The sequence below is a fragment of the Chelonoidis abingdonii genome, chromosome 26, assembly GCF_003597395.2.
Source record: "Chelonoidis abingdonii isolate Lonesome George chromosome 26, CheloAbing_2.0, whole genome shotgun sequence".
In the NCBI taxonomy this organism is placed as follows: domain Eukaryota; kingdom Metazoa; phylum Chordata; order Testudines; family Testudinidae; genus Chelonoidis; species Chelonoidis abingdonii.
In genome coordinates, this window is record NC_133794.1 from 6,031,894 (window position 1) to 6,058,835 (window position 26,942).

Below are 26,942 nucleotides of genomic sequence, written 5' to 3' on the forward strand. Positions count from 1 at the left end.
CAGTGGGGGACACTCGAGTCACGGGGCGGACTCGGTGACGCAATGGGGGACAGGGGTCACTGGGGGGGCAGTGGGGGATTACAGAAGCTGCGAGTCAAGGCTCGCCCTGCCCTGGCCAATCAATCGGCGCGATACTCGTGCAGGTGGACTGTACTGACCAATGGGAAGCGCGGATGCTTTGTGTCGCTGGCCAATGAGCAGACGGGATGTTATTCCTCCGGCCAGTGGGCGGGGGCTGCTGGTGGAGGGGCGGGGCTACGATGGCCCAATAGGGGGGCGGGATATTAGCGCCGCTCTTTTCTGGCCGTCTCCCGCTCTATGGTCTCAGGAGGCGGAGGGCTCCCAAGATGGCGGCAGCGTCCGTGTCAGGCGCCGCGTCGGTCCCCAGCCCGGAGCCTCCCGGGCTGGAGCCGGAGCCGGGCCCGGGCCCGGGCCCGGGCCCGGATCGAGTCCCCGAGGAGGAGCTGCGCTCGCTGGACCCGGCCGAGGTGCGGAGCCGCCTGGAGCGGAGCTCGCACCAGTTCCGCAACCGCCGCAAGGTCCTGATCCGGGGGCTGCCCGGGGACGTGACCAACCAGGTACCGGGGGGGCGGGGACGTGACCAGCTTGGTACTGGGGGGGGCGAGCCGGAGGGGGCGGGGACGTGACTAGCTAAGGGGGGGGGCAAGCCGAGCACGTGACCCAACAGGTAACGGGGCGTGGGGCGGGGTTGCAAGTGGGGATCAGGGAGTGGGAACGTCACTACCCAGCCCTGGGGCGGGGAGGCTGAACCAGCCTCGGTTGAGCGGAGGCGGGGCTGGTGTTTGGCTGGACTGGGGGGAATGTGATCAAGCAGCGGATGGGTGAGGATGTGACTACTGGGGTGGGGGAGAGTTGATGGGCCCCAGAAGTGTCGATCTTGGGGGGAGCGGGGGGGAATGTGGGGGCCTAGGTGGCAAGTGTGACCAGTCAGGGAAAATTAGGGATGCAGCTGGGGAGAGAGGAGTTGGATTCAAGAAGCAGGGGTAGTAACAGCACAAAATAGGTGAAGCTTTATCTTATCCCTAGCTCAGGGAACAGCCCCTCAGCTATAACCGGAGGTCAGCTACTTTCTGAAGTTGAGGGGTGTGACAAGTGTCCCCCTTCCCAGCTCCTCCCGGTGTCCAGGTCTGATCCCTCACTCCTCCCCAGGGACACCTGGATGTTCAGGTGGCTGTCAGCTGCGTCCTTGTTGGCTTAAACTATAAAACTTCAGTTGATGTCTCAGGCAGTGATAAGAATCTTTCCTCTAAACAGCTCCTGGATGATGCAGTAGTAGAGTTGAGCAGGCCATTTATGCTATTTGCTGATCGTGTGCTGGTTGGCTTGTGTCTCTGTAATCTTTGGTCCTTGGCTGAGACGTGAATTGACATCCTACTCCCTCCACACCCACAAAAAAATGGACTTTGTGGCCTCAAAGCACTTTACGAGCATCATCTAACCCTTTCAACCCCTAAACCTGCCGCAGGTTGTTTTCCTGTTTTGCAGCTTGGATGCAGAGTGGGGAAGTGACTTGCCCAGTGCTCTTGGGAAAGTTAGCGAGCCAGCATTCAAACTCTTGAGTCTTTAAGTGTATCCGATAGTTAAAGGGTTACAATTGTTGCTAAACTTAAATAGTTCAGGGATACTCAGTTTGGGAGGAGGCACCACAATAGAAATGGATTTTTATACTGCGTGTCCAAGTCTGTTTGCTTCTGATCTGGTGGCAGGCTGCCTTTCTGTAGCCCACTCTTGTCTCCCCAAATTATACTTGTGTGTTCTTCCTCATTTTATTGGACAAGAAATTTAATTTATATTGCAGGCTATGCCTGTGTGGTATAGAGTGTTTCTTTTTAGACAAGTGTGTGTTTCAAATTTAGTTGCTGCTTTGTTTTGATTTGTTAAACTGACTGACTCTCAAAAACTCTGAAGGAGGAGCAGGTCTCATCTAACCAGACTGATTTTTATTAATCCTGATTAGGGAGTAGGAAATCTGAGTTTTTTGCTTCTCAAGGGTTTGTGCAAACAACTAGAGTTCATGAGATCTCATCACATGAGTGTCTGGTTCAAGTGAATCCTCAAACACCAAGAGAAACATAGTCAATAGCGCCTCATTTCATTGTGAAACTGGAAATGTTGCACTACTCAAGGTGCAAAACAGTAAATTTCCACAATCATCAATCTTTTACTGGAGTTGGTCTGAATTTCAAGTTGTTGCAAAACCCAGAACTCGGTGAACTTTTACATTTGCTCCAAAATCTAACGCAGCTTTAGTCTTTTGTAGACCATCTCCTGCATAAGAGGCAAAACAGGGCCCTGTGCCATAAAACCACCTTGCTTTCTTGTCCTCTCTTCAGCCTGGCTAACGTTTCTATTAAGCTCCCTGCTTGGGTGCTTGGATGAGGTGACCTGGCTGTTAGGAAGGACAATGGGACTTTGCAGGAAATCCTTGTGAACACACTTCTCTTGTTGTTCCACAGAATCAGCTCATCAGGCCAGCAGGTAATGGTTTGATCCCATGACCTGCTCTCATTGTTCAGCTGGTCACTTGACTTCCTGATGCTGTCCATTGCCTCCAAAGTGTGGTGGCCTGGCTTTCCAGAAGCCTGTGTAATTGGTCTCACAAGAAACTGAGCAAGGAGCAGTCCCTCCCGTAGGTCAGTAGGCTTGCATTGGAAGGGCAGCGTACAGTGCTTTTTCTGGAATGTCTCAGGCAGCTTAGGTCTCCTTTGTGAAAGTTGGGGTTGCACGCAGAATCTTGCTTATCCACAGCTGCATGTGGGTTTTCTTGAAGGTAGTCACACTCATGGCTGGAGCAGGGAGCCAGAGTCAAGATTTCAGGGCTTTGTTTCTAGCTCTACCATGGACTTGCAATTTCATCTTGGGCAAGTTCTGTTGTCTCTCTCCATGCTTCCATTTCTCTGTCTGTCTGTAAAACACAGAGAACCACCTGCTGGTGGGGAGTGAAAGGCTCAAAGTTTATAAGTCACTTGCGCTGCTTAACTGGGAGCTGTTAGAGAAGGGCAAAGTCTTGTGCAAAGCATTACATGAAATTGTTGCCTGAGGCAGCTGTAACATGGAGATATTAACTCACTGGTTTGAAGATGCTTATCTGAAAGGAGAAGTGTGTGTAACTTCAGGGTAGTGCTCTGGTAAAACGCCGAATGTTTGTGTTGACAGGCTGCTTGTTGCTTGAGCTGATGAGATTGTGCCACTCGGATGATACACATGCTATATTGTTGGGATGGGATGTTTCTCTGAGGCAGACAAAACGGCAACGTTGAGTGCTCGCTGCACATCAGCCACAGGTTTTTGAGGCTGTATGTTTAAAGGATTGGCCTCAGTAGCAGGATTCTCACAGTTTGCATCTTGTTCTCACTCGATGGGTCAGATTTTTTTTTTTTTTTTTTTTTGTCCCACTAAGTGACTTAGGTCCACTGTAGCAACTTGCTTTTCAGCCACCCCCTCCACAACAAAACGCAGCTCCCAGGGCTGCCCCCTGACTGCCCAGCTGGCTCCTGCTCTCCCAGCTGGAGAATTCCACTGCACGCGTACCCATTTCAGAACACTGCCCTTGGTGTGACACAGGAATGTGAGCATTCAATCTAAATGCTACAGCAAAGGCATAGATTGCACCCCCCGTGAACATGCAGCAGTGTCCAACCTGCCTTCCCATGCTATGAAGATGGAGAAAAGCCTTCTTGGTTTGAAAGGCCAATCATTGCTAAAATGGAAACTAATCGTGTTTGAGGGTTAACCTTGGGAACCAGGCAGTGCATAGGAGCATCTGAACTCAGACTGAGTGTAATCACTTTTCTAGGGGCCCTAAGCTGGTTGGGACTAGAAGAGGCATCTCAGGTGGTACACATGCATCTAATGTGCATGGTGAGCAATTTCTTGTGTCCATACTGAACTCTGACTTATAAACCCAAGGACTGAAGTAACAGCAGCAAGGTCAGATTGACTTTCTGTGGTACTTCCCATTCAAACTACCAGCCACAGGTCTTGCCTTGACCTGAGTCCCATGAAACCAGAGGGAGTTGTTAAAACCAGTTCTGTGAAAAGCTGGCTAGCTGGAGCAGTTTGAGGTGTGCACTGTTGGGCCTTGTTTACTCAGGCATGTAATCCAGATCTGCCCAAATGCAGGTAAGTATTTCTGAGGCAGGAAATGCCTGAGACCTTCAGCTCTGCTGGAATGTGGCTGTGAGAACTAGCCCTGTTTGTTTTTGTAGTCAGCCCTGCTGCTGCTGGACTCTGCTCTCCCTGGTTGTGCTGGGGGTATGACCTGCTGCCCTTTCCCACTAGCTAATTAGGGTCCTGGAGAATTCCGCCATGAGGAGCAGTCCTGACTGGCTCCAAATACTCTGCTTGGGAATGAAGGGCAGGTGAGGCTCTTCTCTGGGGCTGTTAAATGCAAGAGGTCATGTCACTTCTCTCCTTGGGAGCTGATTTCTCATTGACTTTGTTTATGCAGGAGGTTCATGATCTGCTGAGCGACTATGAACTGAAGTACTGTTTTGTGGACAAGTACAAAGGCACTGGTGAGTAAGCTGCTGTTGCAGAGAGCAGGTCTCTCACGAAGGGTCATTCTATGTAAATACTGAATCTTCTCAGACTGAGGCTAATCTATGTCAGGATGCAGCTATTGTGCAGCTCGCCCACAGGTGCTGTGCGAGCGAATGGATCCTTTTCCCAACTCCAAGACCTCGGGACAGCTTCTCTGTTGCCTGGTGTTCTGGAGGGGGTGTGTTGCCTGCACTTTCTTAAAATGTGGATTTGCTTTGTCCAAATGCTAATCTGCCTCAGTAAACACAGTTTGCCATGTTCTCTGGCCACGCTGGGACTGTTTTTCTTACTGTTCTTTGGGTAGGTCTTCCCTCAGCTGTGCACACTGGATCCTATTGGTGAGGGGACTAATGTCATCTGTCAGGAAACTTGGGCTGTGGGGCTTGCAGCCCCAGCAGATGTTGCACATGCAACATGGGGCTTTATGGAACCCCCAGGACTGCTCCTCCTGTGCAGTGCTGGCCTGAGGGATTTTCAGTCAAGCCAGCCCCTGACTCTCCTTGCAGACTCTTGAAGGCAGCACTTTGCAGCTGCTCTGCCTCTCTGACACTCGTACAATCTGTGCAGCTAAAGTTTCCTGTGGACAAAAAAAGCTTGTGGGGTTGCATGAGGTGACTGTGCTGCTGGGCCATTCACCACCTGTCAAGGTGGAGGTTGCTGTTAGGCTGGGCCGTTCACCCCAGGCCATTCACCATCTGTCTGAGTGTCAGGGTGGAGGTTGGGATGCGAATGGCTTGAGCCTCGTGCTGCCATTACGTATTGGGCATTGCTAGCAATCACTGGATGTTCCCAGTCTCCTCCCTGTTGGCCCATTTGCCCAGGGAGTTAGGACATGGTGTGCTAGCGTCTGGGCCTGTAGGACACCTGCAGACTGATCCTCTGTTGATATTGTTTACAACGTTCCAGTGCTTAGACCAAGATTTCTGCCTTGTCCTGAGGCTGATAGAGAGCATGAGTACATGATACATCTTCTAAGCAAGATGGCTACTGTGCCAGCACACGCTATGAGCCGACAGTCTAAGTGACTGCCTCGTGGCGAGCTGAGCCCTTTCTAGTAGTCTGGAGCCGCTAACACTGCATGGCTGGATGTGTGGGTATGGACAATGTGGTGTGACTCTGGAGTTGGTGTGGGAGTGGCACTGAAGATGTGATGCGCTAGCCAGGTGCTTGCTGCTGGGTTACAGGGTTTCTTGTCATAACTTCTCTGCTTGCAGCGTTTGTCACCTTGCTGAATGGGGAACAGGCAGAGTCGGCCATCCAGAAATTCCACTTGAGCAAGCTCCGGGACAAGGAGATCTCTGTGCAGCTGCAGCCCACCGATGCCCTCCTGTGCATTGCCAACCTCCCCCGGCTCTATACGCAACAGCAATTTGAGGAGCTGGTTCGGCCTTTTGGAAACCTGGAGCGCTGCTTCTTAGTGTACAGTGAGAAGACGGGCCACTCCAAAGGCTATGGTTTCGTCGAATACATGAAAAAGGACTCGGCAGCCAGAGCAAAATCTGAGCTGCTGGGCAAGCAGCTGGGGACGCAGACTCTGTATGTTCACTGGACCGATGTCAACCAGCTGACTGTAGACCTGGTTCATTCCAAGTGCTTGTGTGTGGGCAAATTACCCCATAACTACAGTGACCTGGAGGAGCTGAGGCAGGTCTTCTCAGCAATTTCTGCCCCGACCTTCTGCCAGGTGAGGAGCTCAGCCCCAGGGGTGGGTTTCCTTTGTGTTCATGATGCTGGATCTGTATGGTGTTGTCGAGACCTGGCCCCGTACAATCTGTAGGGTGTGCTGAGGCCTAGTCTGCACTAGAAAAGCCTCACCAGAGTGGTTATTCTAGCAAAGCCTCTTAGTAGAGACACAGCTTAGGCCGGCAAGAGAGCGTTTGCTGGTATAGCTTATGCTGGTTCCCCAAGTGAAGCCAGCTATGCCGGCAAAAGCCTTTTTCTGGTATGACTGTGTTTGTGCTAGGGCTTTTGCTGGAATAAAAAGTCATAAAACAATCCCACCCCAGTAAACATTAGTTGGGGGTTGGTCCTGCTCTGAGCAGGGGGTGGGACTGGATGACCACCTGAGGTCCTTCCAACCCTGATATTCTATGATCACTGAGACAGCCAGAGCTTTTCAGTGCAGACCTGGCCTAGATGGAAGACGCGGTCTGTACCCCGAATGCCTTAGTGCTGCCTTTGAAAGGCTCCCCCCAGGCTGGCGGGGCCGGTTGGATCTTGCCCTGGGGCAGTTCCTGGCTGGGTAAGCTAGCCAAGATTAGTGAAGGCAGTGAGGTTAGGGGGTTCCCTACCTAGCTGGGATCTTTCAGGGGTGAAAAGGTTCAGGCCCTTGCCTTTCACTAGGAAAACAACAAGTGTAAATTTGCGTGTCTGGGTAGATCCTGAAAGTGACCTGTGGCGTGTCCCACTGAAAAGTGCCATCTGGCTCCCTGACACCAGTGTGGAAATGACTTGTCCTTGTGCCATCGGTCTAGTGTCTGTTCAGTGATCTAGAATGTACCTGCTCCCACATGCTGGGACGCTGCCATCCAGCTCACAGCCTCCAGCTTTCCTTCGAAGAAAGGGAGGGGAAATGATCTGAGGCTCCCTGCGTTAAGGAACGAAAAGATTGTGAAGCTAAATGCTTTGCAGTTAAACCAGTCTGGTGAAACACGGCTCTGTGAGGCAGGCATGGCGTTTAGAACAGAGAGTCCTAAAACAGTTGGGTGCCCAAATCCCTTTGAAAATCCAACCCGAAACCAGTGAGTTTCTGGATGACATGGTGTCTCCTGCCTGGCTCCGTTGGCACGCTCCCTGCTCAGCCCAGGGCTTTGAGCTCCATTAGGGCCCATTGTAAGGTCTCAGTGCCCAGGCCTGAGATCCAGGTGCGTTAAGTTTCCAATTGTGTGGATGTGGATTGTAAAAACTCACAGCCTGAAGGGTCTCAAGCCCCTGGCCCTGTCAGCCCCGGCCAGCACGCAGCGCCTCTGGCCTTTGTGCGCTAGCAGCCAGTGTCCTCTCCCTATTGTGCTAAGCCTCCTTTTCACTGCCTTGTTTTTGTGTAGCTGGCGTACGGTCAGGATGGCCAGCTGAAAGGCTTTGGAGTCCTGGAGTATGAGTCAGAAGAGATAGCAGAAATGGTCCAGCAGGCCACAGATGGCCTGCCACTCGCTGGGAACCACATCCGCGTCTCCTTCTGTGCCCCAGGCCCTCCTGGGCGCAGCATGCTGGCTGCCCTGATAGCTGCACAGGCAACGGTAAGGCTACTTATCCAACCCTGCTCAGGCAAACTGTGCCGTTGCCTCCCCCTTCCCCCACATTTGCACTGCAGTCCGTTCACAGCTCTGTCCAGAGACCCCAGGGGCTGCTCCTTGCACCTTTTCAAGGCCAGATCTGCAGCCTAGAACAGGCTTAGTTCATGCCACTGGCATGGTGCCTGGTCCAACAACTCTCTGCCCACAGCACTTCCTTCTGTAGGCTGTAGCTACTGCTTGTTGGGCATCCAGTGTTAGTTACAGGGGGCAGTTTGTGTGCAAAGCCAGTGCAGATACTGCTAGCGCTCAGCTGGACTGAAGGAAACAGGACACAAATCAACTTACTGCTAATTCACAGCAGGAGAATCTAACATGGCAGTGTTGTCACTTCAGAAACTGACAAGCTGTTCTGTATGAAGAGCCTTGTTGCTCATGTTCCAGGCTCAGAGGGGACGAGGCATCTGCCCTGTCTCTCTGCACCTGAGAAGTGGAATGTAAAATGTACTGAGCTCTGGAATTCCAGTTCCTTTCTAGCAAGCAGAATGTCCCACCTTCCCTGCGGGCCAGTGTCCTGCAACTTCCATGTTCCAAGTACTCACTTCCTGTGCAAGTTAAGATTCAAAAAGACCCGTGAGGTTTTGCAGAGAGGGGAGGGTGGGCAGTGAAAGCTGTTAGGTCACAATCAATCATTACTAGCCCAATTTCTTCCTCAATCTGAAGCCCGGATCCAGCTCTCAAAAAGAACAGCGTATCTTTGCTTCACAACTCCAGCACTGAACTATTCCATCACAAACGCCAGCCTGACATCCTTGGCCACTCTGATCACCTGGGAGCTCCTGTACCGCAGAGTTTCTGTCTGCGCTAGGAATGTTAGTGACCTGGCTTCATGCTCTTCTGGTGCTCGCCCTAACTCCTGCTGAATGCACTGCTTGAGCTCCCATTGTCAAGTGCAACTGTGTAATTCAGACTCCTCTTAGCTTCTGCTGAAGTTCTTGGTTAGTCAGTTCTCTCTCCTCCGGCTCTTCAAATCACGTTCCAGAACAAATGTCAAAACCTCTTGAGCCAGCTTGACAAAGGTTTTTAGGCTTTTGGAGCTGCAGGGAGGGCCTGGGTGGGGGTGATGAGGTTTTGCCAGGTGGGGCACCTGATTTCCAGTGGAACCTCAATGGGATCAGGTGAGTAACTCACTCAGGTGTATTGTGGTGCCGAATGGGACTACATCTGCATCTTTAGGTGCCTCAATACCTGTGTGAGTCTGGCACTGTGTGTACAGCCCTTGGCACGACCCTGCCTGGGCTCTCTGGATGCTGCCATAATGGAATAGAGAGAGTGACTCTGACATCTGCAACTTTTTTTGTTAAGGCACTTAATCGTGGGAAAGGGCTCCTTCCAGAGCCCAGTATCCTTCAGATTCTTAACAGTCTGGGGAACCCCGCTTCGATTCAGCTCTTGCTCAACCCCCTACTTCACGGAGCTGTTGGTGGAAAACAAGGTAAGAATGAGTAATGGGCTTTCTTACGTGGGGCTACAGCCCTGGTGTAGCTGTTGTAGGGAACAGGGCCCATGGGGTACTGTGAGTGCTGCCCAGTGCTCCCCAGACAGCTAGATTCCCTCTGTGCTGACTCTTCTCTAGCAGCGGGAGCAGGTGGAGGGTTGTACCGACGGGTCACAGTCGCTCTTTAGCTAGATGACTACGCTGCTCCTTCATAAGAAGGAAAGCAGCCGACCGTGGCTGGGAGCAGAGAATAGGCTCGAGGCCGAGCCTGTTTAGCTAGTCCGTAGCAAGCCCAGGTTTGTAACCCTCTATGGGGCTCCAGAGAGGCTGGCCAGCAGCCAGCCACAGAGCCCAGCGTTCTCCTATTGAGCTAAGTGTACGCTGCATAGGAACCCAGGTGTCTGACACTTCAGGCTTGTTCCCGTCTTGTCGGGGGTCTGCTCAAATTCTCAGCTCTGCTGGCAGCGCTGACATGGCGCACACATGCCTTCCTGTTTGTATTTGCATGGTGCTAGCCCAGGGTCTCGCGTCACTTAGGGGAGCCGTGCAGACCAAGGCAGAGGTGCTGAGTGGTGGGGCAGAGGCTGGGAACAAGGCATTCCGTCCCACTCTGGACAATGCCTCGTTGCTAGAGGGCCCGTTCCGCCATTCTCCATGCAAAAGTCAGCACTGTCAGTATGTTGGCAGCCAGAATCAAAATGGTCTTATCCTTTTTCTTCGCAGGAATCCTGGGGGCCCCCCCGTCCATGCCGCTCATGACCAACCCAGCCCTCTCTGCCGCTCTTCTTCAGCTAGCTCTGCAGAACCAAACGCAAGCACAGCAGGTACTCGCACAAGCCACTCCTGTAATGTCCTAGAAGCTGCTCTGCTTCAGACTTAAGGATTTCCTGTGCTTGTCTCTGTATGTATATTGCTCCCATCACTTGAGCACCTCAAGAACACTAACAAATCTATTCTCATGGCACCCCTAGGAGGTCTTCTGCAGCCAGGAGTAGAACCAAGCTCTTCTGTGGCTGAGCAGTGCTTTAACCATGGGGCTGTCCCTCCTCTGCTAGCTACATCCCGCTTCGGGAGAGTGGGAGGAAATCGCCCCCACCCAGTTATAAACAGGCCCTTCTGTGAAGATAGAAGCTGAATAACAGCCAGACTTTCAGAAGTGGCCACTGAATCCAACTGGTTAAAAGACAGGGAACAAAGGGTAGGAATAAATGGTAAATTTTCAGAATGGAGAGGAGTAACTAGTGGTGTTCCCCAAGGGTCGGTCTTAGGACCAGTCCTATTCAACTTATTCATAAATGATCTGGAGAAAGGGGTAAAAAGTGAGGTGGCAAAGTTTTCAGATGATACTAAACTGCTCAAGATAGTTAAGACCAAAACAGACTGTGAAGAACTTCAAAAAAAAAAAAAAAAATCTCACAAAACTACGTGATTGGGCAACAAAATGGCAAATGAAATTTAATGTGGATAAATGTAAAGTAATGCACATTGGGAAAAATAACCCCACCTATTCATACAATATGATGGGGGCTAATTTAGCTACAACAAGTCAGGAAACAGATCTTGGCGTCATCGTGGACAGTTCTCTGAAGACGTCCACGCAGTGTGCAGCGGCGGTCAAAAAAGCAAACAGGATGTTAGGAATCATTAAAGGGATAGAGAATAAGACAGAGTATCTTATTGCCCTTATATAAATCCATGGTACGCCCACATCTCGAATACTGTGTACAGATGTGGGCTCACCTCAGAAAAGATATTCTAGCACTAGAAAAGGTTCAGAAAAGGGCAACTGAAATGATTAGGGGTTTGGAACAGGTCCCATATGAGGAGAGATTAAAGAGGCTAGGCCTCTTCAGCTTGGAAAAGAGGAGACTAGGGGGGATATGATAGAGGTGTATAAAATCATGAGTGATGTGGATAAGGAAAAGTTATTTACTTGTTCCCATAATATAAGAACAAGGGGTCACCAAATGAAACTAATGGGCAGCAGGTTTAAAACAAAAGGAAGTTCTTCACATAGCACACAGTCAACCTGTGGAACTCCTCGCCTGAGGAGGTTGTGAAGGCTGGGACTATAACAGGGTTTAAAAGAGAACTGGATAAATTCATGGAGGTTAAGTCAATTAATGGCTATTAGCCAGGATGGGTAAGGAATGGTGTCCTCGCCTCTGTTCGTCAGAGGGTGGAGACGGATGGCGGGAGAGAGATCACTTGATCATTGCCTGTTAGGTTCACTCCCTCTGGGGCACCTGGCATTGGCCACTGTCAGTAGACAGGACACTGGGCTGGATGGACCTTGCTCTGACCCAGTACGGCCGTTCTTATGTTGTGTGCCTAGTTTGAGATGCCCCGGGCCCGACTCTTCCCATAGCTCTGGTCAGGTACACAAATATCACACACGTGTGTACAGACACACTGCATGACCTCCAAAAACGTTGGCCTTGAGCCCTTGCCCACCAAACCTACAGCTGGAGAACTGAATCCAAACTCTGCCATCTCTGTCAGTGGCGCCCTGTGCTGCCCCGTTATACTTTCCTGTCTGTTAGCCTCGCTCTCTTTCACCCTCATTGACTGGTGTTGCTCCTAGCAGCGTTCCCCACCTCCCCAGAGTACCTGGTGTCAATCTGGGCATCTGGAGGCTGGCTTAATGCTGACTCTAGCTGTTCTTCGCTAACATCTGCTCTTTTAGCTGCCCTGGTTCATGAAGTGATCTGTCTTTCTGGTCTGTCTGTCTTGCTTTGGTTTCTGCCCCAGAAGGCATTGCTTGGGAGCTCCCTGTTACTGCAGAACCAGGTCTGGACGCAGCTGCTGCAGAACAAGGAGAACCAGGCCGTGCTCCATGTGAGTGGTAGAGGGCTTCCTGTGTGTGTGTGGTGTGGAGACGCAGCGCCAGATGCACCCTCAGGCCTGGTCTGAATTCCACTCATGCGCTGACCTTTCGGGCTGGGCTGTGACACATGGAGCAAGGAGCAGGGTGTAAACTGCACTGTCCTGGGGGGCAGACACCCACACCTGTCAAAATGTCTCCTGTTACCACCTTGCTTCTGAGAGGTCAGCACTTCCTGCTGATCTAGGGGCTTGACCTTGCTGCCATGGAAATCAGTGGGTGCCTTGCCACTGCACTTCCCCAGGAGCAGGATCCCAGCTGTACCAGCAGTAAGTTGCTTCAGCCCTGCCTGTGGCTTTAGGGAGCAGTAAGGTCTCCAGCCATCCCCTCCCTCCCATTTGCAGGGGTGTGGCCTCTGGATCCAGGGGCCTGTGTAGGGCTGTAAGGGGGTTCTGGGCTGGGCATGTCACAGGTCACAACCTACCCTCTAATGATCTGAGCATCTCTTTGGGCTTGGTAGCGCCCGTCTGAGCGGAGCCCTCTCTGCCTCATGGGTAAGGCTCAGTTAATGTGCTGCTGCCTAAGCAGGGCTTCTGCCAGTGGATAGCAGTTTTCAGGTATCTAAAAGGGTGTCATCAGGAGGAGGGAGAAAACTTGTTCACCTTAGCCTCTAATGACAGAGCAAGAAGCAATGGGCTTAAACTGCAGCAAGGGAGATTTAGGTTGGACATCAGGAAAAAGTTCCTAACTGTCAGGGTAGTTAAACACTGGAATAAATTGCCTAGGGAGGTTGTGGAATCTCCATCTCTGGAGATATTTAAGAGACATTTATCTAACCTACTATCAGGGATAGTCTAGACAGTATTTGGTCCTGCCACGAGGGCAGGGGACTGGACTCAACCTCTCGAGGTCCCTTCCAGTCCTAGAATCTATGAATAAGAGCGTGTGCCGACCAGGCCTATGGCTGCATTCAGCTGCGGCATTGTGAGTTCTGTGCCGCGGCGCAAGCGGGGCCGGGCCTCTCAGTGATGGTACTATTGGACTGTGTTAACATCTCCATTTGTTAGTGGCACAGGATTTGGGGTGAGCTGAGCTGGCCTCTTGGTTCTAGGGAAGCAAGCAGTCTGGACAGAAGGGAGGGCGCTGCGTGGGAGTAGTCTGGTTTCTATTTTCGGTGGTTTGTCTGTTTAAAGAGCCATGAAATTGCTGCAGTGTCTCCCTGGCGGCCCCTCCAGGGAGAGCTTTGAAATGCAAATAGTGCTCTGGAAAGACAAGCAAGGGCTGTGGTGTGCCCCTCTCCGGGGAAGAGATCCAGCGAGTGCTTGCACTGAGCTTGCGCTAACAAGCTGTGCTGTGTTTAGATCACTCCAGTGCCAGCTGAGCTTCCAGCCCGCTCCCTTGGGAAACGGTAGCTAGAACTGCTCTCTGCAGCCGCCCATTGGGTCACTGAGCATGCAAAGTTTGCCAGATCTGTCTTTTCTTCCTTTCCTGGGAAGCTCCAACTTCCCCTCCCATCTGTAAATGTGCAAAGCCTCCTGTGTCCGACAGTTACTTATCTGGGAGGGGTGTGCTTGGACTGTAATCGCAGCACTTCCTTGGCACAAGGTCACCCAGCTGCAACCGGACAGCGGGTATTTGGCCGGGCCTCCCCACCTGCTGCTCAGCACAGAGCACTATAAACAAGTCATTGTACGAAATTTTAGTGTGTACTGGCTTGGCCAGTGCTTTTTATGTAGCTAGATGTGTTGCTGTATCCCCTGGAAGACCCCTGCGTGCCCTGGGGTACATGCGCTCCTGGATGAGAACCTCTGCTCTAGGGAATTCTTCATGTGCCCATGGCTAGTGAGCACATGGCAGGCTAGTACTCTGCAGGTTCTGTCCCCGTGTGCTGTGCATGAACTGCTGAGCTGAGTGCACCTTAGGCACCAATTTGCTTGGGTTGGCTTCTTGCAATGCTCTCACCGCTTGGCTGCACCGCTGGCATTTCATACTAACCGCATTTCCCGCTGTGCCTTCTGCTTGGCCTTTAACCTGCCTCTTGTTTGCAGAAACCCGGGATCTTGGGGGACTCTCCTCTCAGTTCTCTACAGCACAGCACCTTGGGGTTGGCGACCACCCCAGCTCAGCCCGGAAGCTCGCTGCTGGGAGAACTTGCCTCAGGTAATGCTGTGGGTTTGTGGCACAAGCCAATTGCTCAGGAGTCGTGATTCCTGCAGCATGTGCTGGATGCTGGGCAGAGCTGCAGCCACTCACATGAGTGCTGTGCAGTGCCCCATCCCAGACGCTGGGGTTTGCAGTTCTGCCACCCTGGGCGCTGCCCGTTCCCCGTGCCGCCTCGCACATGGAGAAATAGCTGCATTGCGCATCACTGGAGACTGCTGTGCTAGCATTGACTTCAGGGTCTAAAGCACAGGCATGCTGGTCTGCAGATAACCCTGGAGGAGGGCAGAGCCCTTTAGAAAACGCTGGGGTGTGTTAAGATTTATCAGGTGTCTGTGTCAGAGCTCTCTGCCCTCTCTGGAGTAGGCGCCATTGGCGTGGGCCTGCAGCTGACCCAACCCTAGCAGCAGGTGTCTGGGCACCGACCTAGCTGTTCTCAGACTCAGATGCAGGCATGTGTGGGTGAAGGGGAGGGTGGAAGAGGTTGCTGAGTGACTGTCTGTAAAGCGGTGGCATCTCCTCTCCCCAGGGGGGCCTCTGCCTGCTGACATGACGCAGGGGCATGTGAAGTCACCGATCCTGCCTTCGGGGGGCATGCCTCTGGCAGCCTTCCTGGGACCAGTGGGGACAGAGAGAGAGAACTCGGCAATGGGGACGCAGGTGTCCCAGCTGACCTCATCTCCTGGGACCCCATCACCTCTGCCGGGCCTCACCACTTCCATCCTGGGATCGGTGATCAGTGGACTTCAGAAACCAAAGCAGGTGGAGAACGGGGTAAGAAGAGCAGCTGTGTTCAAAGTCCGCCTAGAACAAGCGCTTCCCACTGCCCATATGCCGCTTGCTCCCCAGTCTGTTCGGTGCATCCTTAAGAGTCTGTAACCCTTCCAGCTTCTTGTCCCTGGCAAAGCAACGTAGTGGTCGGCAGGAGTCTGAACGGCCTGTGCATTTTCCTCTCCTCGTGACGCTCCTCTGAGTGGCCTGCCTCGGGGCATACAGTCCAGCGCACTAATCCCTGGCACTCCTTCTCTCCTAGGCCTCGCTGCTGGGAGAGCCGCCCAAAGACTTCAAGATTCCTCTCAACCCTTATTTAAACCTGCACAGCCTTCTTCCTGCAAATAGCCTGGGAGGTGAGCTGGCAGGGGGCTGCTGCCCCTTTAAACTGACAGTAGGAGAAGCATGGGGATCGGCATGACTCTTCAACTAAGTGTGCCCTGAAAGGGGCAGATAAGGCTGGAATTGAACCTGAGCTGGGCGGGAAGCTGTCCATGCTGGGACCAGAGCAGGGCTGCAGACTAGACTATGGCTCTGCCTGCCTACCTGGGAGAGTAGGGCTAGACTCCGGCTTCAGATCAGTGCCTGTCTGCACAGCAGAGAGGGATTCATGTTAGGAGTCTGCCAACAAGCGCCCAGCAGTGCATCCCCTGTGCTACCACCAGTCTAGCCTGGGACCTAGCCCTTGGCTCGGTCAGGCAGATGCTAGTCGGGAGACTCTTTGAATGGAGGTGGGGGCAGACTTCGCCTGTTGACCTCTTGCCATGGGATCACAGATCCCCACTTGCCCAGGGGCACTTGGTGTCAGAGCCAAGAGCAGGAGCAGCCATTAGTCCACCGTGCTGCTCTGACTCGGGTAGGGCAGAGATCCTGCTGTGTTCAAGCTTAGGGGTTAAACTCAGTGGATGGCAGGCCAGAGGGACAAATGATTTCAGTTTTGCCTTGTGGGCATTACTGAAGCGAGGTCAGGCTCCGTCTCCAATGCACTGCTAATGGTCCACAGGGCGATGGTACTGTCTGCGACTGTCCCTCTAGCAGGCATGGGGTGTCCGGGGGAAGAGAATCCCGAGGACTGCGAGTTACCAGGGAGAGCTGCCTCTCCCTGGGGGCAAAGGGCTGGGCTGAGCAGTGCAGTTGGGTAATAGGGCAGCCTGCAGTAATTCTCTCAAAAGGGAGCTGGGGCAGCTGGGCCCTTGGCTATCTGCCTGGCTGCCGTGGTGCTAACGAGTAACGCTTTTCTGCAGGTGGTGCCAATAAAGCATTTAATCTGAAGGCTGGAGTGCTTGGTAACGTTTCCAATCCCAGAATCCCACAGCCTCCCATGGCTGACCCACCACTGCCCTCTCCCGGGCTGGCAGGAGACAACTATGCTTTCGACTATCAGCCGGTAAGTATCTTGGGGCAGGACAGAGCCTTAGCCCAGACTTCAGCTGGGACGAGTCAAGTCCTCTGGGTATTAAAGCAGCAGAGCAGGGAACAGAACCCAGGCATCCTGCCTGCTCTTCTCTCGTTTTCTCCCTCCCTGGTCAGGCACACCCTTGACCCACCTGATCTTGTGTTATGGCCTCTGGAAATGCCTATGTAAGAGCCTTGTTTATTCTCTTCTTTCTCCTGGAAGGACTTGGGATCCCGAATGTTTGCCCAGTCGAGGGACCACGCTGGACCCATCCTGGGCGGATTTGGACACAGTAGGCACAAGGTAAGTTCTGCTGGTATTCAGCTAGGAGCTGAGCCGTGGGGCTGTTCTGAGTGCAGCCGCCTGGATTCTGAACCTCCCTCTTTCTAGGCGACGATGCACTGGACTGGCAGCTCTGTGAGACTGGGCTCTGCACAGCCCCTGGTGCCCTACAGCTTTGAGTGCCTCTGGGGGTGTGGCCTGCCGCTCTCGGGGCTCCCTGGTTGGCTGGTTTTGGGGTATGGGAGGAGCCTGCCTAGGTCACTAGAAGTGGTATGGATCAGGTTATGTGGAGTTCTGCCCTGTGCGTGCCCTGCACAGCTTTCTGCCTGCTTCTCCCAGCACCATTGCACAACTGATTGTTCCCACCTCTGCCACAGAGGCACCAGGCAGTTCGCTGTCCCGTGTGTCCATGGCTGCTCGTGAGGGTATCGATAACAAGGGCCTGATTTGTGGATCTCATCGGGGCAAGCTGCCAAGTGGAGAAACCATTCCCAGGCTGGCCAGAAAGTCGGTGATGTGTCTGCTCGCTGCTCAGAGAACAGCTATCAGCCTTGCCCAGAGCAGGATGTTGTGAGGGGGCTGTTAGGTCATGTTGGCCAGTGTCTTCCAGCTATCACGCTGGAAAGCCCAGTGCGGACAGGACATACCGTCTCTAGCAGGGTCTAATTGGAGCTGGGGGAGGTACCTGTTGCCTTGTCTACATTTGATTTCCAGTGAGTTAGACCACACTAGCCAATCCCTAACCTCACACCTTTCTACGCTCAGCTAGCCCAGGCCTTTGGGCTCCATGGTGACATGTTCTTGCTTTTCCACGAGTCCTGTGGGCCTGCTTCCAGGGGGATCCCGCCCAGCAGCCCCCCATTCCTGAGCAAGAGGGGGTATTGTGTCCTTTGCGCCAAAGAGAATTTGGTTTCATTGGGTACGTTTACACTGCAGTAAAACCTGTGGCACCATGTCTGGGTCAATTGACTCAGACTGCGGGGTGAAAATTGTGGTGTAGACATTTGGTCTGGGCCTTCAGCTCTGAGATCTCCCCGCAGCGGGGTTTCAGATCCCCAATCCCAGCCCAAACGTCTACGCTGTAATTTTCAGTCCTGCAGCCCACAGCCAAGTCGGTTAACCAGGGCCTGCAGTGGGTCTTGGATCCCACTGTAGACACACCCGTTGATCTATTTCCACGCTGCAGAGCACGTAGGCACAGCCTGCAGTTCTGCCTCCAGGGGGCTGAACTGAGCCTCAATCCAGCTTGTGATGCGGAGCCGCTTCTCTTCCAGATGTCGTCTTCTCCTGGATTTGAGCGGAGCAGCTTGGGGCCACCCCTGCCGCCCTTCTACTCAGGATCCCCAACCTCCTACTTCACCAGTGGCCTTCAAGCTGGGCTTAAGCAAAGCCACCTGAACAAAGTGAGATGTCACTTCTGTGTGTGCAGGGGGGGAGTGTCTGGGCTTCATGCTGCGAAAGGTGCAGACGGCTGTGCATCAGCTCGCTCGCACTCAGGCTTCCACGAGTTCAGAGTGACTCAGGATCCAGGCAGGCGGGCTTGGTGATTCCTGGCGGGGATCCCAACCTGCCGTGGCCCTCCACGGCCTGGGTTTTACAGTGGCTGTGTGCTGTAGGGTATTAGCTTTTAATGGAAAAGGCCAGGCCTTCGCCTTGCTCTGGCGCTGCCATGAAATGGAGCCGCCTGGCGGATGAGCAAGCCAGCCAGTTGTACGGTCTCAAGGCAGAGGGGCGGTTCTGAGGGATGCGCTTACTCAGCGACCACAGAGGTAGAGCGCTAAGAGTGGGACCGGGAGGCCGGTACCTTCCCTCTGAGGTGAAGGTCCAGCCAGTAGTGATTAGAAATGGCCTGATATTTGAAGCCCAGCCCTTCCTGTAAGACTCACTGGGCCAGCTCCCAAAGGGAACTGCTCTCCCTGGAGGAGAATGGGCACGTTCCCTGCTGTCTCGATGTTGCATTCAGTGCCATAAAATCTGCCACTAGGGTTGCACGGCAGGAGATGCAGCTGCAGCCCTGTTCCCTAGAGGGAGGGGGGAGAGGGTAAGGGGTGTGTGCAGAATGCTAGGCCCCGCTAGCCCCCTTGAGGTGGGAATAGGCCTTTGAGGGGTCCCTTGAATGGAGAGTGGCTGTGTTGAGACAGTGGAACTGCAGGGTGCTTGTGGGCCCATGCAGTGGTGGGAAACAGGGACATCAGTGGCAGCGACTTCTCTTCCAGGCAGTAGGGATGCCACCTGTGAGCACCGGGGACACTATCCTGGGCTTGGGACCAAACAGCCATTCCCACGGCTCCCACTCCAAGGTGAGTATGTGTGGGGATGAGGGCAGAGCTCGCTCGCTCTCTCACACTTTGCCAATCCCCTGATGCTCAACTCCCCGCTGTCTTTTCCAGACTCCGATTGGGGGCCAGAAACGCGCCTTCTCCCACCTGCTGCCATCCCCGGAGCCCAGCCCGGAGGGCGGCTATGTCGGACAGCATTCTCAGGGCCTGGGAGGGCACTATGCAGACTCCTACCTGAAGCGGAAGAGGATATTTTAACCCCCTCCCTGCTGAAGCACTATCATCCCCTCCGCGTGTAAATCTTGTACAAACTTTTTTTTTAATGTTAGTCTTGATTTTGAGGTTTTTACATTTGTGAGAAAGACTTGGTTTCTCTGAGCGGGGTGGGAAGCCCCACAGGCTTCCTGCTGGAGGATGGGCCCTTCCAATTCCCCCTCCCTCCCCACCATTCCAGAACCACCACCTGTCTGCGTCACAGGCAGCCAGAGCAGAGGCGAGCGCTCCGCAAATGTACCGTGCGGGGGGGAGGACAAAGCTGGCCCCTCTCTCTGCTGTTCTCGGTGCCTCCCTGTGGGGCGGAACCTGCTGGGGTCGTGCTGTATTCTGATTGCAGTAACTGGGAACCTACAAACAATCCTGAGAGGACAGTGAGTCCTAGGGAGATGCACGTTCCTTGCCTTAAACTGCTGCTTCAGAGAGAGGAATGACTCCAGCAGGTGCCCATTGCTCACCGGAATGTGAGCATGGAAGCTCTGGTAGCGCAGAGGTGGCGATCTAGGGCGGTACGCGTACAGAGGTCTAGTTACACCATAGGACTCCGGATCTGCCGGGTTCCTGGCCCTGCCCTGCTCAAAGCCTTCAGAGCTGCATCTGGGATGCAGCGCTCCCTAGAGGCTCATGCTGAGCTTGAGGTCTCGGGCCCCGCCTGGCTCTCCAAATTCCTGTTCCATTTTGTTTTTTTAAACACTTCAGATGCTGATGTTTTACACTTCTGTTTGGAAATGAGATTCGTAAGTTGCCTTTTTAATTCATGCTTTGGTTTTTATTTCCTTTTTTAACTAGCTAGGAGCAGGAATCTTGGTCCGTTGAAAGTCGCTGAGCCTGGTCATTCCTTTTTGTTTTTCTCTCTCCTGGGAATGAATTTGGTTCTAGAAGTTTCTTTTGGGGTGGGGGGAGTCAAACATTTTCCTTGATTTCTGTTTTGCTGAGTCTTGCAGTAGCAAGCTGGCTGGCAAACAGCTGCTTTCCCTGCAGCCAGGCACCCTCTGGACACTGCTTCCCAGGAAGCCGCTCTGCCTCCCCCTCCTGTTGACCAAGCTTGGAGGGCGATTGTGGCTTCGTGATGTCTGACACGAGACCGCCCTTGTGTTCGGTGTGGAACTAGACATTCAGCCAGTTGCACCCTCTCTCCAGCTGCATTTTGAATATAGCATTAAATGCAGCTGAGCCAATGTTGGCAGCTTTGGGTATCAAGCCCACAACGGGGTGTGCTGCTGAGAACTGGATGGGTTAATGCCTAGGGACCGAGCCGCTAGCCAGCCGATTTAGTCGAGCAGGCTGCAGAGTTGCACAGCGAGCTGGTGTCCGGTGATTGAGAACGGTGCCCTGCTGGCCCCCAGTGAGGGGAGGGTGATGAGCTGCTTTCTTGGGGAAGGATTTGTATAGAGACTCCCCACTCTCTTGATTTGGGGTTTATAAAGTTGCTACCATGTTTCTACTGTAGATGCTGTCTGGCTTGCTGTATGTGTGGGGCTTCCAAACCCTCGAGAGCTGGACATTGCCTTTCCAAAGTAAAGAGAGATTTCTATCAACCTGTGTCCCCTTTGTATACTTGCTGTAAATGTGTCCTTTTCTGAACACTTACAATTCCTTGGAGCTGCACCGCCCCGTGGAGCCGGGAGCCATTGGCCAGAGAGGGGTCTGGGAGCCAGACTGACTGGATTTAACCATGTTTCTCTTGGCTGTGGCTAAGTCCATGAACACCAGCATCTAGTCCTACAGACACTGGTCTGTGCATCCATCCAGCTCCACGTTAGACCCTCCAACTTTCTGTCCCCAGGGAGACTTCCAGGAGCTAACAGTTCTGGTGGTTCACAAGCCCCATCACTCCAATCCTGCACCCTACAACCTCACAGCAGCTTTCAGCATCCAGACCTCCCTGCCTCCCCCCCTTTGCTACACTGATCTGCATCTCCTCTTGCTTTTACCTGAAGAGCTGGGGTGAGTCACAGATCATCTCCAGCCTGGTCTATATTGGTAACTGCAGCTGTGTTGGGCTTCAGCCCCAGTTCCCTTCCTGCTACTCTGCTCCCCAGGCAGCCGCTGAGCCTGGCTCTCACAGCTCTGCTGTCTTGTTTGCTGGGGATTTTGTTCTCGTTTTTACTTCATGCTGTCTTGATTTGGTTTCCCCTTTTCTGGTCCTCGCTTGCTGCTGCAGACCGTGGGGAGCAGCTTTTGTGCCCTGGCCTGCACCAGGGTTCAGCTGGGAACACGGCTCCATGCAAGTGTTTTGTTTGCTGAATTGAAATTTTTTAAGTGAAGAAAAAAATTTATAATGAGCTCCCTGTGCCTGACTTTCTCCTTATTAGTGTTTAGTAGGGTGGGGCAGGCCCTGCCTGGCACTGGCTTCTGGGCGGTAGTCCCTGCCTAGAATGAGAGAGCTTGGACTCTACATCAACAGGACCCAGGGGGAGGGTGGGAGAAAGGGTATTACCTCCAAGTAGAGCGACCAAGGGCAGGGGGCACCCAGCACAGTCATTCCATGATGGTGGGGAGGGGGGTAATTAGAAGGGGAGCAGTGTGCCAAGAAGACAAGGTGAGAGTAGCAGACAAGAGGGAGGGAATGGGGGGAACTTCAGTGAATTCAATGGGCTGGCTGTGCCCTTTAAGTTCTTTGGGGATCCCAGCACTAGGACTGCAGGGAGCTCTGTCCCTTGCAGCTTGCACATACTGAGCCCCTGGGATGGCTGTGGGGGGAAGTAGCAGTTACAGTGAGATGGGTCTTGCTGCTACAAGCTGAGGTGGCTTGTGCCTGTGCCCAGCTCATGGAGACAAGTGGCTGAGCAGCATCCGACAGCTGGTCACATGGCTGCCATCTGCGCATTTTCACTGAGCTCATCACCCTGTGCTACTCTGCAGGCACAGGGCAGGTGCAGCTTTGGCCTAGGCCAGGGTGACACCCTCACGCAGCACAGTGCGCTGAATGCACAACAGACTAGAACCTGTGCAAACTGCAGCAGTAAAGCAGGGGGTCCCTGAGCCCATCTCCCTTCCCAGCTGCTGTCCCTGCTCTGCTGCAGCCCTGTCAAAGGGGGAGGTGTGTGTTGGGGCAGAGCTCAAAGCGCTTTCTGCAGCAGGTTGGTACCGTTCAGCTTCTGCCTCTGGAAATGGGGGTAGAGCAGGGACGGGTTGTGCCTAAGGTCAGGCACTGAGCCCTGCAGCTAGACCCCAGCTCTCCTGCAGCCCAGGCTCCTGTGTGGTCTGCTGGGGCTCCTGGCCCAGGGGACAGATGGATCAAAGCCTGCCAGGCACTCAGCTACTGTGGGGCTGGGGCAGAGGGACCCAGGGAGGCTTGGTCTGACTCCACTGAAATGGGGATGAGCCAGGTCCCTTTGGTCCCATAGGTGTTACCCCCCAGGCTGGGTGCAGCAGAACGAGACGCTCTGTGCTGCGGCTGCTGCCTACAGAGCGTGGCTGGCACCAGGCAGAGATCCTGCATCTGCTTCCCTGGGCTTGAGCTGGGGTCTCTTGCCCCAACCTCCTTCCTGGTCCTGCCCCAGCCCCCCTGAAGCATGGCCCCAGGCCCCCCACCCTCTCTGGTCTGCCCCGCCAAGCATGGCCCGCCCCAACCCCCTCTCCTGGTCCAGCCCCTCCCTCTCAGCATGGCCCCGCCCCACTCCCCTCTCCTGGTTCTGGTCCTGCCCACCTCCCCCCGCAGCATGCCCAGGCCCCACCCCTCTCCTGGTCCTGCCCCCACCAGCATGGCCCAGGCCCCCACCCATCTCCTGGTCCCAGCCGCCTCCCCTCAGCATGGCCGCCGCCCCCACACCCCTCTCTGGTCCTGGTCCGCCCCCTCCCCGCAGCATGGCCCCAGGCCCCACCCCCTCTCCTGGTCCCATGCCCCTCCCCCCCTGGGAGCATGCCACCGCCCCACCCCCTCTCCTGGTCGCTGGTCCCTGCCCACCCCTCCCCCGCGCATGGCCCAGCCCCACCCCCTCTCCTGGTGCCAAGCCCTCCCATCAGCATGCGCCCCGCCCGCCTCCCGGAACTCAGGGTGACCCCTGACCCGCCCGATCAATGAAGTACGCTGCATGGCGGCCACCCGTGGCGGCCGGGCGGGCGGGACGGTGGCTCGGCGGCTGCTGCTGGGGGCGGCCGGGGGCTGCGGCTCGCCCGGCGCGGGGCTTTCCGCAACCGGCAGGTGGGGTGGGGCCGGGCCCGCCCGGAGCTTCGGCAGAGCCGCGCGTAGTGGGACCCCACGACTCAGTCTCTAGCCACGGGCCCCGTGGGGGCCCCGCGAACCGGGCTGGGACCCCCGCGATTGTCACCTGCGCCCCGGGCTGGCAGAGCCTCGTGTCCACCTCCGCGCTGCCGCGGTGCGGACTGGGCAACTTCACCGGGTCTCGCCAGGCGGCCAATGCCCTGCCCTGCCCCGTCCGCTGACCGTTCGAGCTGCGGTTCCCACCCCGCCGCCGCCCGCCCGCTGCCGCCCCCCATTCCGTGCTGCCGTTGGACTGCGGTTCCCCCCCCCGTTTCCGCTGCCGTTCGGACTGCGGTTTCCACCCCCCGCCGCACCCCCTGCTGCCCCCCATTCCGACTGCCTTCGGCACTGCGGTCCCCCCCCCATTTCCGCTGCCGTTCGGCAAGCTGCGGTTCCCACCTCCTCCGCCCGCCGCCAGGGATCCGCCGCAGCCGGGCCTGGCCGGGTGGGGGGGGGCGGGCCGCCCGGCGCAGCCCAGGACACCTGCCGCGCCCGGGGGGCTCTGCTGCCGGCTCAGCTGCCATGTCTTTTCCCCAGGGCTGTTCCAGGCGGAAGACGAGAGCTGCACAGCGGAGCCCGCGGGCGACGTGTGAGTACCGGGATCCGCGGATGGGACTAACCTCAGGCCCTTTTCGCAGCCGTCGCATTGCAGGATTTATGCTGCCTCCTCAGCCAGGACGTGTCTGCTCTCAGAGGCTGCCAGACATGGTCCCGAAGGATGTGGGGCAGTAGTGGGCTGAGCACAGCACTGGGGTGCAGGATGCCTGGGTTCTGATCTCAGGGCTGACACCAACGCCATGTGTGACCTCTGGCAAGTCACTGCCCCTCTTTGTCCCTGGTCAGTAAAACAAGGATCATACCTGCCTCCCTCACCAGGCGGATGATAGTTCCAGATCCTGGCCCTGCTCCTCTGTAGGGGGCTCAGAGAATGGGGTCCTGGGGGGCTGTACAGCCCTGCAAGAGTGGCAGCATGGCCCCATGGGTGCAGTGCTGGACTGGAATTCAGACCAGGGTTCTGTTCCCAGCTCTGCCACTTGGGCAAGTCTCTGGCTTGCTCTGTGCCTCAGTTTCCCCACCTGTGACGTGACTAGGATGATCCTGACCTTGCTCTGTAACGCACTGTGCAATCTGTGGCTGGGAGGTGCTCTGTCTGGCGCGTAGTAATGCCTGTCAGTCGCCCTGGCAGAAGAGAGAAGCACCAGGATTGCCGTGTGGTCCCATTCCTGCTGGCTCGCAGGCTGCCCTGACTTGGAGGTCTGCTGCGTGTGCCTCGAGAACTGATCTCCCCACCCCCGTCAGCAGCCCTGGCTCCATTCACTCTCTGTAATCCTGCGAGCCCCCGTCTTCCAGTGGTGGCAGGAAGTCACTGGGTCTGACTGTGTTTCCCCAACCACCCCCCTTCCTGCCTCTAGAGTGAACGTGGTTTTCATTGACCGTTCCGGGCACCGGATCCCCGTGCAGGGGCGCGTGGGGGAGGACGTGCTGCACCTGGCCCAGAGGCACGACATCGAGCTGGAAGGTCTGTGCCACTCTGCCCTCCCCTGCCCCGTGCTGGGTGGTAGATGATCGGGGACGCAGACAGCTCCGTCGGCCGGCAGGAGCCAGGCTCTCCCTGGGCCCCGGCAGCTGCCAGCGTCTGGTGTGACTATGGGAGCCCTTGGAATCTCTTCAGTACTCCCTCTCCCCCCCCCACATTTCAGGGGATTTTCCAAGTCCCCAGAGGGGGCCATGCTGCAGGGAGATGGGAAGGGGCTGCCAGGGTCAAGCTCATGGTCCCCGCACGTCCCTCCCTGTAGCCAGACTCCGCTTCCCCCCCCAGGAGCCGAGGATGAGGCTGAGAGGGAGTCCCAAGAATCCAGAGTTGGTCCGTTTGGGGTGAGGGCACCGAGGCAGGCAGGCTGCTGGAGGGTGTCCCAGAGCTGGACCCGGGGGCAGGAGGGGGGAGCTGCTGGTGGGAGGGGTCAGAGGTGAGGGACTCATGTAGTCTGCCCTCCGTGTACAGACACGTGGCTGGGCTCCCCCTTCTTCCTGGGGGCAGCTCAGCCCCCCTGCTCCTTTCCACTGCAGGGGCCTTGTCTGCCCCCTGACTCTCTGCTCTTGTGTTCCCAGGCGCCTGCGAAGCCTCCCTAGCTTGCTCCACCTGCCACGTCTACGTGAGCCAGGAGCTGCTGGACAAGCTGCCTGTCCCTGACGAAAGGTAACAGCCTCTGGGTGTCTGGGCCCTGCTGCCCCCCCATCACCAGGAGGGCAGGGATCTGTGAGAGCCTAGTGCTGTATTCCTCCCTCTGTTGTGCTGGGTGAGCGAGAGCGGCCCCCCCCATGCTGGGTGCAGCAGCGAGGTCCCTGCCCCTCACCATCTAAACAGACCAATGAAGAATTTTCTCCATTTACAGGTGAGGGAAACTGAGGCCCAGAGCCAGTCACCACGAGCATTGCCAAAGCTGTGACTCGAACCCAGGGCTCCTGGGGCCCAGTGTTTTAGCCCCAAGCCTGTTCTTTCCCTTTGCAATACTGTGGGGGGCTATTCAGCTGCTGCTCCCCCCCCCCCCTCCACAGCGGCTGCATTTCAGTGAAACAGTTGCCTGCATTCAGCCTGGAAAATGCTGCCCACCAGCTAATGCCCCCCTGCCTCGTGGACTCACCCTTGACTCTTCGGCTCCCTAGGGAGGAAGACATGCTGGACCTGGCCCCACAGCTGCAGGAGAACTCCCGACTCGGCTGTCAGATCATCCTCACAAAAGAGCTGGAGGGGGCAGAGTTCACCCTGCCCAAAATCACCAGGAACTTCTACGTGGATGGCCATGTTCCCAAGCCTCACTGAAGGCTGGAGGAGTCTCTGGGCTGCCCGCGGCTCTGGGACTGGGCCTTATAGAGCCCAAAGCAAGGGGGGCTGGTCAGAGAAGGCTCCCCCGGGGGCCTGCTGGTGTCATGGAGAGGTGGGGGGAGGGGTTGTTAGTTTTATAGGCCCACGGTGAAGCGCTGAGCTTCCTACAAGCCTTGGCGGGGGGGGGGGAAGATGGCAGCAGCAAGGATGCTAGAATAACCCCTCACACCAAAAATCCATCCCAGTTCTGCCCCTCTTCCCCAGCACCTGTGCTCACAGCCCCAGAGGCGACGTAGGATGGAGGAGGAAAGGGGGCCGTCCAACAGCCCTACATTTTCTGTCCAGGGAACGGGTATTTATTGGTGTTGGCTGACAAACCCTGCAGCCCATCCGGAGGAGAGGAAGGAGGGTGGGGGCTCTGCATTCTCCCTGCCTGGCCATCGGTGCCTCCTGGCGTGTTTAATGAGCATTCCCCGTGCCACTTGACAGGGACCGAAACAGCATATTCACTGGGCTGGTCAGTCACTCACCCTGCGTCACGCTGTAACCTCAGGATCAGGGGCGCCGCCCCTCCCGCAGCCACATTCGGTTATTAAAGCTCACGTTTGTACAACACGCTGCCTGCTCTCCTCCCC

General features: G+C 55.4%; 2 protein-coding genes across 5 annotated transcripts; both read left to right on the plus strand.

Annotated features, from left to right (window-relative positions):
* Positions 1 to 311: 311 nt before the first annotated feature.
* RAVER1 (ribonucleoprotein, PTB binding 1) lies at positions 312 to 20,814 on the plus strand. 4 transcript variants are annotated; one of them, XM_032792387.2, is made up of 15 exons: positions 332 to 578; positions 4,472 to 4,538; positions 5,778 to 6,247; positions 7,608 to 7,799; positions 9,159 to 9,288; positions 10,015 to 10,115; positions 12,043 to 12,129; positions 14,164 to 14,275; positions 14,805 to 15,049; positions 15,309 to 15,402; positions 16,291 to 16,433; positions 16,665 to 16,745; positions 17,999 to 18,127; positions 18,941 to 19,024; positions 19,115 to 20,814. In XM_032792387.2, exons 1-15 carry the CDS (start codon positions 348 to 350, stop codon positions 19,259 to 19,261), a joined length of 2,313 nt encoding a protein of 770 aa, XP_032648278.1. In that variant the 5' UTR covers positions 332 to 347; the 3' UTR covers positions 19,262 to 20,814. The 4 variants fall into 4 exon arrangements, with proteins under 4 accessions (XP_032648281.1, XP_032648278.1, XP_032648279.1 ...); XM_032792388.2 differs by having other exon boundaries at positions 12,046 to 12,129; XM_032792390.2 differs by lacking the exon at positions 12,043 to 12,129 and having other exon boundaries at positions 312 to 578.
* A 2,499-nt stretch (positions 20,815 to 23,313) lies between these two features.
* Positions 23,314 to 26,922, plus strand: FDX2 (ferredoxin 2). The gene is made up of 5 exons (XM_075061234.1): positions 23,314 to 23,423; positions 23,902 to 24,072; positions 24,896 to 25,002; positions 25,593 to 25,680; positions 26,148 to 26,922. Exons 1-5 carry the CDS (start codon positions 23,314 to 23,316, stop codon positions 26,302 to 26,304), a joined length of 633 nt encoding a protein of 210 aa, XP_074917335.1. The 3' UTR covers positions 26,305 to 26,922.
* The last annotated feature ends 20 nt before the right edge of the window (positions 26,923 to 26,942 follow it).